The 11,473-nt window shown below is 48.8% G+C and overlaps 4 protein-coding genes across 4 annotated transcripts; 2 read left to right on the top strand and 2 right to left on the bottom strand.

Moving 5' to 3' along the window:
* Window positions 1–840: 840 nt before the first annotated feature.
* On the bottom strand, window positions 841–3,624 carry DEU56DRAFT_762556 (uncharacterized protein; the record flags this gene model as incomplete). The annotated part of the gene is made up of 8 exons (XM_041350722.1): window positions 841–913; window positions 969–1,150; window positions 1,213–1,356; window positions 1,403–1,579; window positions 1,638–1,675; window positions 1,729–2,179; window positions 2,227–3,228; window positions 3,301–3,624. The coding sequence occupies 8 exons, from the start codon at window positions 3,622–3,624 to the stop codon at window positions 841–843; spliced, it is 2,391 nt and encodes a 796-aa protein (XP_041200566.1).
* Window positions 3,625–3,848: 224 nt separating this feature from the next.
* DEU56DRAFT_874535 (uncharacterized protein) lies at window positions 3,849–7,131 on the top strand (the record flags this gene model as incomplete). Its single annotated transcript, XM_041355982.1, has 9 exons — window positions 3,849–3,933; window positions 3,967–4,427; window positions 4,482–4,772; window positions 4,832–5,162; window positions 5,335–5,696; window positions 5,767–6,234; window positions 6,288–6,456; window positions 6,485–6,700; window positions 6,764–7,131. 9 exons carry the CDS (start codon window positions 3,849–3,851, stop codon window positions 7,129–7,131), a joined length of 2,751 nt encoding a protein of 916 aa, XP_041200565.1.
* Window positions 7,132–7,847: 716 nt separating this feature from the next.
* On the top strand, window positions 7,848–8,944 carry DEU56DRAFT_709653 (uncharacterized protein; the record flags this gene model as incomplete). The annotated part of the gene is made up of 3 exons (XM_041347471.1): window positions 7,848–7,933; window positions 7,998–8,625; window positions 8,690–8,944. Coding segments are annotated over 3 exons (969 nt in total), but the record flags the coding sequence as incomplete, so codon positions are not given.
* Window positions 8,945–10,928: 1,984 nt separating this feature from the next.
* DEU56DRAFT_750126 (uncharacterized protein) lies at window positions 10,929–11,473 on the bottom strand (the record flags this gene model as incomplete). The annotated part of the gene is made up of 1 exon (XM_041349508.1): window positions 10,929–11,473. A coding segment is annotated over one exon (545 nt), but the record flags the coding sequence as incomplete, so codon positions are not given.

Raw genomic sequence — 11,473 nt, 5'->3', positions numbered from 1 at the left:
CTAGATAAGACCTGGGGCTGTTCGCTGCGAAGCACTCTCGTGCATTCTCGATGTCTGTTGTTGATGAATGGTATCATTCCAGAGAGTTCGTTGCCTATCGAGCCCCGTTATCTAATTGGCTCTGGAACATTCCCTCGTACTGGCTCACTGTGTTTTTTTGCTTACTGGTCACTTTTATATTGGCATTCGGACCCCTCTGATCGTCTTCTGCTTACGCAAAGTTTACGCAAAGGCCAAGGAACATTCGCTGCCACACGCTTCGTTCTTCTCTTCCACTTGAGTCGTATGCTGCCTGCGATTGGGATGAGTCACCCGAACTACTATTCTGAATTGATAGGTTCTGTTTTCACGCATCGAGGATGGGTATGAATCATGGTGATACTTAACCACCCCACAGATGACGAAATAAACACGTACCGTATCCTGAAGTTCCTGTTCAGAGGTGTTCCATTTTATTGCCGGAGATCACATCAGCAAAACCCAAATGGGGTATGTGGCACTGCATATTGCCGTACAGTGACTCAGGGTTCGCAGGAAGGTCCCCCCATGTGCAGCCGAGCCGTAGTGTGTGCTTCGGATGTGTCATGCTGTGCAGTCGGGTACAGCTGGCACAGCGCTGCACAATCCTGCACAACACTGTAGCGCTGTATGACGCTGTATAGCACAAACCTGCTATGCAGTGTCATACAGTGGTGTATGGTGTTCCATAGCACTCTTATTACACTACCAGTACTGCTAGTATAGTTTTTGTTCTTGCATGCTAGCAGCGCATTAATACGAAGCCAATGATAATTCAATTCAAAATAAAATGATAGGACTAGTAAGTAGTAGTATGTAAAACTACGCGAGATCAACATCCCACTCTGAGCTGTCGTCACCTTCGTGATCACCAAGGCCGGCGCCATGTACATTCCTAACTCGATGGTCAATATACTGCTACTGCCATGAAAAATCATGCCGAAACTTACATGCCTTCCAATGCCCAAGCTTTGAGCATTTGACGAAGTTTCGGCCCGTGATACGCGTCTTTGTTCGTGCGGTTGAACAGCGTAGAAATGCGATCGTATGCATTCTCCGAATCCTCGATAGGCGTCTGCTTGGTGCGATTCACCTGGCCATATTTACTGTAGATGCAGATGACATTGCGAATCTAGGATAAACTCAGAATCAGTGAATGCACTTCAAGTTTAAGCATACTACAGGCGCACTCACAATAGTCCCAACGAGGAAGAGCGCTGCGGGCGGGATGGTCTTCTGAAACTCGGCGAAATGCTTTAGCGATTTGGATCCATTGTCATAAAATGACTTATGGCAAACGATGCGAACTGCGTCGTTTGCAAAGTTAGATGCACGACCCTACTAGATGTTTAGAATCGAATATCAAGGACGACGAACAACGTACCTCAGAATCAGGCTCGCCACGCAAATATATTGCTTTCTTCAGCAAAGCGGTTGCCTTGAGTTTGACGCTATCAGTTGTATTCCCGTTGATGCCGAGGGCGAGTTCATATACCATCGGAACGACAGTAAGTACAATCTGTTTGATCTTGCTGCGGAATGTCGCGGCATCGTTAAAGACCTAGATCCGTGTGACTTAGTTAATGGAAATATATCTTGGTAAAAATCGGAGCACTCACCACGGTAGCCATCCCCGTTTTGAACTCAGGGTAGTAGCCTTTGTATGTGTGTCAGTGGGCGGTAACACTGTAATTAGAGAAAAGAAAATACCTTTCTCGAGTTTGCGTTTCTGTTCTTGCCACTGTACGATCGCTTCCGCGATCACTTCACCACAGACTCCGGTACCACCGATGGATTCCTCTTTGTCGGGGAATGGGACTGAAGTAGCAATATAGAGCCTGAAATTAGCCTTCGCGCGGTCAAGGAGTTTTTGCCAGAGTGATGGGTAGAACCCAACATTAGTTGCATCACGATTGGTAGCAGCACCCTTCGCGTTCTTGGTGCGGTGGCGCCTCCCACTATCGATATCGACCTCATTGAGATCCTCCAAGTTGTCCTGCTGGTCAGAGTCACGGTCATCGCTTGACTGGGAGTTTCTTGTGCGAGCACGCTTGGTCTTCGGGTGGTGGTTCCGTGCACTGCTCAAATACGTAGGGGACGGAGAACGTGGTCGACGATTTTTCGTGTGGTGAGCCTGGAGGATATCATAATCGATATTTGGCTGAAAAACAGTGTCAATACATGGCGATAGTATGGGTGAGTACTTACGACTACGGGAGCGTTCAAAAGACTCGGAACTTGTTTGTTAGTACTCTGTAGACCGGATCGCTTTGGCGCCGTCCTGCTAGTGGTGTGGTTATTCCGATCATGACGGTCCATGCCAGCCACTCCCGCGCCATCCTCATCCTCATCCTGTGAACACACGCTATGATCAGGTGCTTGCGTAGGGTGTCTTGCTTGCGTGCTGCCACGATAGGTTTGATCACCGTGATGTGGGGGGTGCATGACGGTGTCACTCCCGTAAAAATCCTCCTCGTGCTCCATAATCTCATCCAAATCATCGTCTTGCGCAAAATCTCCACCCTCAAGCTCGTTATCAACGCCATCATCTTCTGCAAAATCTCTGCCCTCCTCAATGTCATCTTCATTCTCTTCAACGTCATCTTCATCCTCTTCAATGTCCGCCTCTTCATGACCTTCTTCAGTTTCAACGATGGACATATTTTGACTGACGAAGGAACCGAAAGCAGGAGGAGTGCGAGCAACGGTATGGTGGGGTGTCATGGTCGCTGATGGCTCCCGCTGAACAGCAGTGTTGAGAATAGGAATAGATGCCCGAGCGTTGGTTGACGACAGAATGAGAACACTACGAGAAACAATACGAGCACCAGCAGGATGCTGGACAGCTGGAATTCTACTTTCATCAGCCTGATGGTCATGAGGAGCGCCATAAGAGGCGCCGTGAGAGACACTTCGAGAAGCACCGTGAGAAGCACCACGCCGAGAAGCACCACGACGAGAAGCACCACGAGAAATACCACGAGAGACGCTGCGAGAAGCACCTTGAGAGGTACCATGATCATGGACATAGGGCCGGGCAGGAGATATCGTTAAATCAGGCTGAGGATCCGTTTGGTGGGACTGGAGTGGTTTGGAACCAACATATGTTGAGGGAACTGGATGACCCTGCAAACCAAACCTTCCCGTATCCGCGACGTGTAGAGCAGGTGTGGGACCTGCAGCACTAGGGTTTGACTCGGATGCCTCCTGCTAAATACCAAACATTAGTACCGCCGTGATGATGCAGTTTCAGGAATGAACATCAACCAAGCAGGTACTTACTATTGCACTTAAGTTTCTCCGAGTCTCAAGCTGCCGAGGAGCTTTTCCTCCCCTCTTCTTCTTTGCCACCGGAGCCATCGCATTTTCAGGTTCATCAAACGGGACAACGACGTTCTGAACCTTTGATTTTCCAGGTGCTCTGGCCGGAGTCTGAAGAGCATTTCCTATCTTCTCTAGCTGAGAATTCCTTCCTCCAGCACCAGCACCAGGTCGGTTGGAACGACGACGGGGAGGTTGGACCGACGTCACTGGTTCATTGTCGATGTCTGATTCAACGACTTGAAGCGACGGGACTCCGACTTGTTGCCCCCTCTGTCGGCCCATGGTAAGCACACAACTAGTAGGCGAGTGATGGAGAAGATGAACCTTCAAAATCAGGTTAAATAATAGTTACAGCATCCATGGGTAGGTACCAGCATGGTGCTTAATTACTAAGTGGTAGTACTACCGAATCCGAATCGTACCGGCACGTTCACGAGTTACGTACTAGTACTACAGTAGCAAAGTCCATCACTAGTACCTCCGTCCCGACTCCCTGCTCAATCTCAATGACAACTAATTGCCCTAACTGTTTGAAAGAGTTTCAGAGCGCTTGGGCTGTTTCACGACACCTGAGCCAGCCCCTTACATCCTGTCTATGATGGGTTGATCAGCTTGAGGATGCAGCGCAAATCTTGCAAGACTCACAGTTCGCGGACCAGCACGCAACTCTCGGCCCATCTGAGTCGTCATCCAACCCTCGTCATTCCAGAACACCAAGCCCTTTTCAAGTTCAAGTTGATAGTGAGGAAATGGTGCATGTTCAGGATTTGAATGACTCGGGCTATTTCTACGGTGACGAGGGAGGCGTGGTGGGCTTGGAGAGTGACCTGCCAGGGTCGGTTGAAGAGCCTTTGGGCAGCCAAGCTTCGGAGAAGCCTTACGTCGAGCGCTTCAGGAACGCTGCGAAAGTGTATCGGCGCGGCCAGACCTTTTGGGACAGGTTTAATATGGATCCCTATTCAGCATATCGCAAGGACAACCTTTACTATCCATTCGCGTCCCGTCAGGACTGGGAGCTCGGCAGCTTTCTCCTGTGCTCGTCATTAAGTATGGCCGCCATAGATGAGTTCCTGGAGCTCGAATTAGTACGGCTTGAGTCAGCTGGCATGTTACCGTCACAAGTGCTGATTTCTTCGCAGATTAAAGCATTGTCTCTCTCCTTTTGTACAGCCAAGGAGTTGCGTGGTCGTGCTGAGCTGCTACCTCCTGTTCCGAAGTGGCAGTACCGCATAGTCTCAACCACTCACCCAACAAAACAGCCGCTATATTTGTACTGGCGCGATCCATTGGATTGTATCGAATCGCTTTTTAGCCACCCGTTGTTTGCTAAAGAAATAGATGTCACGCCGCAACGTGTATATCACACAGTGGAATGCACATCACGAATTTACAATGAATGGCTGACAGGTGACGCAGCATGGTCGATGCAGGTAATACATACCTGACTATCAATGGTCTCCAACTTGCTAACTCTCACATCTCATCGTAGTCACAACTTCCAGATGGTGCGACATTGTTAGGCATCATACTGTCCTCTGATAAGACCAACATCACCAACATGACTGGTGGACGTGTCGCTCACCCGCTCCTGATCAGCCTTGCCAATATCAAGATGGCAACTCGAAACAAGGCATCCTCACATGCTTTCCTCCTAACAGCGCTGCTTCCAATTGCTGAATTTCTGCATCCAGTGAAACGGATGCAGAGTGTTCTTGAAGCCCGCTTAGTCCACCAGTGTCTAGATATCGTGCTAGAGCCGCTCAAGCAAGCTGCACGCATCGGCCGGATGATGTCGGACCCACTTGGGAACCTCAGATACTGTTTCACTCCCTTAGCTTCATACATTGTCGATACACCCGAGGCATGCATGCTCGCATGTGTCCGAGGAAAGACCTCACCGATCACTATGGCTATGTATGAAAACTTCGGAGACGCCTTCCAGCACTCCCCTCGAACAGCTAAAATGACTCTCGACCAGCTTTCGAGCATTAGTTGTGACCCCCCTCAACGTCGAAGGTTACTTTAATGCATGCGCTCCATTCCGCCTGAGTGGCGTAGCCCAGCCATTCTGGCGTGATTGGTCACTTGCGGATCCGCATGTATTTTTCACTCCCGAACCCCTGCATCACTGGCACCGTGAGTTCTATGATCACGATGTTAAATGGTGTCTTGCAGCTGTTGGCGAACAGGAACTAGACTTTCGCTTCTCCGTTTCGCAACCACTCACGACGTTCCGACACTTCAAGGATGGCATTTCCAAGCTTAAACAAGTCACTGGAAGAGCCCAACGTGATATGCAACGCTATATTGTTGCTCTCATTGCCGACGCAGCCCCCCGTAGTGTTGTGATAGCTGTTCGCACGCTGATGGACTTTCGCTACATATCGCAAGCGACAACGATCGACGAAGCGCCATTGTCAAAAGATTCTCGGTGCCCTCGAGGAATTTCACGAACACAAGCAAGAAATCATTGCTTGCGGTGCACGTCGAGGTGCAAAGAGCAAACAGGTCCTCGACAACTGGCATATACCCAAATTGGAGTTGATGCAGAGTGTCGAGCCCAGCATACGTCAAGTCGGCTCTCTCTTGCAGTGGTCTGCTGACACCACAGAGCACGCTCACATCACCCTAATCAAGGATCCCGCAGATTCCTCCAACAACATCAACTATGATGCTCAAATATGCCGGTTTCTTGATCGCCGAGAGAAATGTCGAAACTTCCAGATTGCAACATCAATAATCGCTCGTTCACAATCACAGTCACAAGCTTCTACTTCTCGAATGACGGACACCAGTTCGGAACATCATGACGAGTCGCACGACGAAGATCCACACGCCGACAAATCAAACTTGCAGACAGGTTTGGATGATCTCTGGGGGCCGAAGCGTGTAGTGACCGATTTCTTCAAGAAGGCAGAGCAACTCTCTTCAGATTATTGAAGTAGCCAGACCTCATCCGCACATTCGTGGTCGGTGCAGCAGGCAATCCACCTGAATTTCGATCCTTCGATACGACAGCATACCAGTCGAATGTCGTCGCTGACAAATTCTCTCTACCTGACTTGCGGGGAGCACTCGCTGACTATATTCAACGAGAGGGCTATGGCTCAGAACGTCCACTCGCTGAGGGGACAACGCCGAGCATTGCCTGATGCACCTCTTCCTTTTAATGACCTTATGGTCTGGTTTAAAGTACGCGTGCAGCAGGCATCGTACCACAGCCCATCAATCACTCCTCCTGCTCTCACAGTCAACGCGCATCCTCCGAGCGCAACTTGGAAGTATGGGCGTTATGACGCTGCTATTTTCACTGTTGATGACACCGGACGTGAACAATGGCCTACTAGTGGGCTTAAAGGTATGTTTCTCAGATGTCCATTTGTATACTTGTGTCCGAGTTTGACATCCGAGCAACTTGCAGGCCATGATGTTGTTGAGGTGCACCTTATCATGCAACCGCTTCCTCCACGAGGAAAACCTGGTAGTGCCCCTTGGGCCACGCGTTTTCTTACTTATGTTCAGCGCCTAGATGTTATGCCTCAGCGTCATGGAAGCTTGCTGGAATGCACAACACAGATGCATGTTTTAAAACGTGCAATGCGATCAGCAGGGACTCCCTTCGGTGATATCCTCCCACTAGATCAACTTCGTTCTTTTGCTCAAATTATCCCCCGCTTTGGTCGTGTTGCTGATTCTCGTTTAACAGCACAAAATAGTGCTCACTTTGCTCAGACATTCTTCCTAAATAAGTACATCAACAAAGACTTCTACTATGCTATCTCAAACTAGTGTAGTCTTTTGCATTATGATTCAATGGTATGAAGATGATAGTTGATATTAATTATTGAAGCACTCTGCGCTCGATGTATGATACTATGCGTCACTGTAAGACACTGCACAATCCTAGACTGTACGAGGACCTGCTGTGTAGCGCTGTATAGCGCTACCTTACGACACGTGGCTCTCAGCTGACTAATAAACTCCAGTCATCAATGGAGATGATTGACAGGCCAACCCCCACTGGTTGTCAGCATCATACTACCTCTCTCAATGCCTGTCACCAGCAATCTCACTGGCATGGCTCTTCCAGCTCTTTATTCTAAGCTCTCACAGAGTTCAAAATCTTGGCTCTCAAGATCACCCTCAATGAATTTGATCCTCCCTCCTCAATGTGTACAACTCGAGAAAATCTCCTGTTCCTTGTATAATCATGTTCCAACGGAAACAGAACTTCAAGACAAGCAAATCCTTGAAGACCTCAAGACAGCAATAAAGACAACACTCGGGGTTCAATTTACAGACTTGGATAATCCCGATTCTTTAAGCTTAGGTTAGTATTTCTCAGATCGCTTACTACACATTCAAATCTTCTTCCTGACCATTCATCAACACAAACTTGAAGACCATTGCGCCATTGTCCTTGAAGCACTCCAACATCCTCAACCTCATACAATTGTAGGCCGATCTACACGTTAAGTATCGTAGATTCATATTTACCGTTATCTGAGGTCATCGCCGATATCACGCCTGCAGAGTACGCGGTGGTGGTAGCATTTACGTCGGAAGAGCGAGATTTTGAAGTCAGAGCAAAGTAAACACTAGAGTAGTAGCTGAGTCGTACGCGTACACTGACCACGTCTTATTTCTTACTACAGATTCGTCTACTTCGCGGATACTCAAGATATATACATCATGCCCCCCCTTCCCGTCCATGAACAACCAGCTGCGCACCTTGCGAAGGCCGTGAACAAGTTCACGGAAGCCATCCCTTACGACAAGCTCCTGATCGACACCACTGTACACCTCAATCACCGCATCCAAAACAAGGATTCGACGAATATACCAGATCTACACCTTACCGTCACAGCACAACCCCCGGAGGATATAGAGTCAGATGAGATGGTGGTAGCGAAGCCGGTGTCCAAATGGGTTGGAGAATGCGGGCTTTCCTCAGATACCAACTGCATGGTGCGGAAGCTAAGCAACACATGCGACGGCCATCAAGACATTGATTACGCTTTCATCATATCCTTCAAAGAGCGAATTAAATGGCAACAACCGAACGAAGGGGATACCACTATTCAACAACTTCGCTCAGCTCCCGCGTTAGATTACGAAGACTTCATCCCATCCCGCATCAAGAAGAGCTTGAGGTTTGGACCGGTGGAGATCAAGTCTCACACCTGGATTGATATCAGCGAGGTCCGCTATAGCATATACAAACGTGGCACGGACGGTCACTTTGATTTCAACAACAAGGATGCTTCTACCTTCGCAGAGGGGGTACGTACTATGTGTTCACCTTATTAGTATCTACTAATTTTTGGCCTCAACTCGCCCCCCACAGACCCTTTACCCCGTGTTGCAGATGGGTGATGTTGAACGCATGTTGGATAACGCCGCAGATAGCTTGAAGGATTACATTGTATCGTTGATGGAGGGTATGGGTCTTGAGGAGAGTGCAGTTCAGAGTGCGCGTGATTCCCATCCCGTATTCGAGCCCGTTTGGGGGGCAGCCCTCAACTCTATCTCCTCCGCGATCTACCTTACAGCATATTGCCGCTACTTGGACTGGCGCCACCACAAATACGACAAACGCAAGACAATGCACGTTGTCGTTCAACAACCCACAAGCTCCGAGTCTACCAGTACCGGACCAACCGATCCTTCGACCATTACGACAACTTCTTCCTCATCTGATCCCACAACTCGCCCCTCGTCCGCCACGACGCCGGCCTCTTCATCTACTGGGTTATTGCTCGACGTGCAGCCTGAGCGCTCAGCAAAGAAGTTGAAGGTTCAGCCGGAAGGTGAAGGGTCTACTAGGGGGAAACAGCAGAAGGAGGCAAAGGCGCAGGTGAATGGGAGTGGGAGTGGCAAGGGGAAGGGGAAGGGGAAGGGTCGTCAGTAGTGGGCTCTTGCCGTGCTGATCGTCAATGGTAAGTGTCCGTTGTTCGACTCAACTTCCTCTTAACACTGACGATTTACAATCGGTAGTACTTCAAATCTTCGCTTGTTCCGAGTCTATCGCACCAGCACTCCGAGTCTTTGAATTTGCTGGTCTACTACTACTAGTTTGTTGCATTTCTTTTGTACTTTCAGAGCCTACTACTACTATGGATGTTTCTCACTGTACTGTGCGCTAGTTAGCCTATGTAGGTACTATGAGATTCGCGTACAATTTGTCACATCACGTTTAACTACTCACTCTCGGCGTGACCCGGGAAAATTGAACTACTAACAGCATAACTTCAATGGCCTCCGGTGCCCAACCTGCAACAGACACGTCTCTTACAGGGATTTCACCTGATCAAAAACGCTCGCATGAGCCCCAGACCCATCTAATAACACAAGCAATTCACGCCGGAACACGTGCGCCAGTACCACCAAAACCAATAGGACCTTTTTCTGCAGTCTCCAGCTCAAGCACAGAAGGACCAGTCGTAAACAACACATCATCCATTCATCGCACTCCATCCAAGTCGTCCATCTCTGAGGCCCAACATATGTCTACTGTACTAGTACCTACTGCTATGCAAGGTGTTTTGCATTCTAACTTGAAGCACATTGGAACGCCTAGGGCCATTGGCGCTCTATGAAACCGATCCCCTGCATTATTGCGCCACTTGACCACGCCGAATGTTGCGCGTTCTACTCTCGGGTTGAACGCGAACAAAGTTCCATCACCTGTATTCTCGGTAAAAACAGAGTCAGACTCAAACTGCGAAGACAGCGACAATGTAAGTTCAACAGCATCCATACACGCTATCTAGTACTAAATGTCAATATTGCCCAGGAATCTACTCACACCATCGACACCCAGGCCCGGTCTAGCGAGGAACACAAGGCCCAGCTCGTTTTGAACGCGACCCGTGCACAGCGAGATGTTTGCTTTGCGGAGAAGACACTCGCAGATTGCGTTGTCCAGCAGAATAGAGCACTTGGGCTCCTCTACCAGTTCGAGGCTACAGAAGCTGGGAGGAAGTTGGAGGACGCTCATATCGACATCAGTTATGTACGTCATTCGGTCCGCAAAATCGGCATCACATTGCTCGAAGACTCTACTAGTAGTAAGCCTAGAAAATGTCGTCGCAAATCTACTAGTCAGGTTGATGGTGATACGCTCAGCCCGGAAGTAGACTTGGCTCTGCCACTGCCCGGGCCACTGGCAGGTAATTGTATTCTGTTAAATTTGTTCGACCGCTCCTATTGACGTATTTTCTATGAAATAGATACAGGATCTGCGAGCGCGACCCAGAGCTGAGTCAAACACTCGAGATTCTTCTGAGGTAGCGCCCGATTCCTTGACCTGTTATTCAAACTATAGATACTCTTCTGGCACGACATATAGTATACTGGCAGTACTACTAGTAGTACTATACTGTTTGACTTGATATCCCGGATCTACTGTATTAGCAGTCGCAGTACATTCTTTCAATGAATCAATGTTTGTTTCAAGTCGTTCTTTTAAGTCGTTCAAACTCAAGTCAACTCGAAGAGCTGGTAATACTAGTACTACTCGGGTCGTTCGCTGTAGCGCGCTATGTGGTGCTATGTCGCGCTGCAGAAGTCTACTTTATGTACAGTTATGTCATTGTGCACTGCACGTGGTCGCTACACATCACTACAGGTGCCTGCAACTGCTGTAAGGTGCTGTAAGATGCTGTAAGCTGCCACGGTAGCTGTGCTAAATTTAGTGTTTTGCTGATGTAGAACTTGCGGAAAACATCATAAGTCTGATGGTGCTGATGTTGCGGAGGAATAAATTGAGTACCGTATATAGGAATAAGGTGTGCGGCGCGGTAGATTGAGTCAATATGAATGATGGAAATATGGGGAGAGTTGTTCGCGTGATGAGCAGGCTGTACCATCCACATTCCGTTGTCTTCGTTGGGTGAATCTCCAATTGTATCGAACCACCGCACAACTGCGCATGGGTATAATTCAGCCTTGTATGTGAAAGAGAAAAAACTCAACACTCGCGCAACGTCCATACCCCTCATCCCGTCGAGATCCGGATTCGTGTTGACGAAGACACAATCATAACGAGGGTACTCATTTCTCCATATTGGACATGCGCGAACATACTCGCGACGCATGCCCCCGATACCACTTGGATCGCTCGGGGCAA

Source organism: Suillus clintonianus, assembly GCF_016758775.1.
Source record: "Suillus clintonianus strain FC179 chromosome Unknown DEU56scaffold_256, whole genome shotgun sequence".
Classification (NCBI taxonomy): Eukaryota; Fungi; Basidiomycota; class Agaricomycetes; order Boletales; family Suillaceae; genus Suillus; species Suillus clintonianus.
Note: the sequence above shows the minus strand (reverse complement) of the source record. Positions and strands in the feature narration are given on the sequence as shown.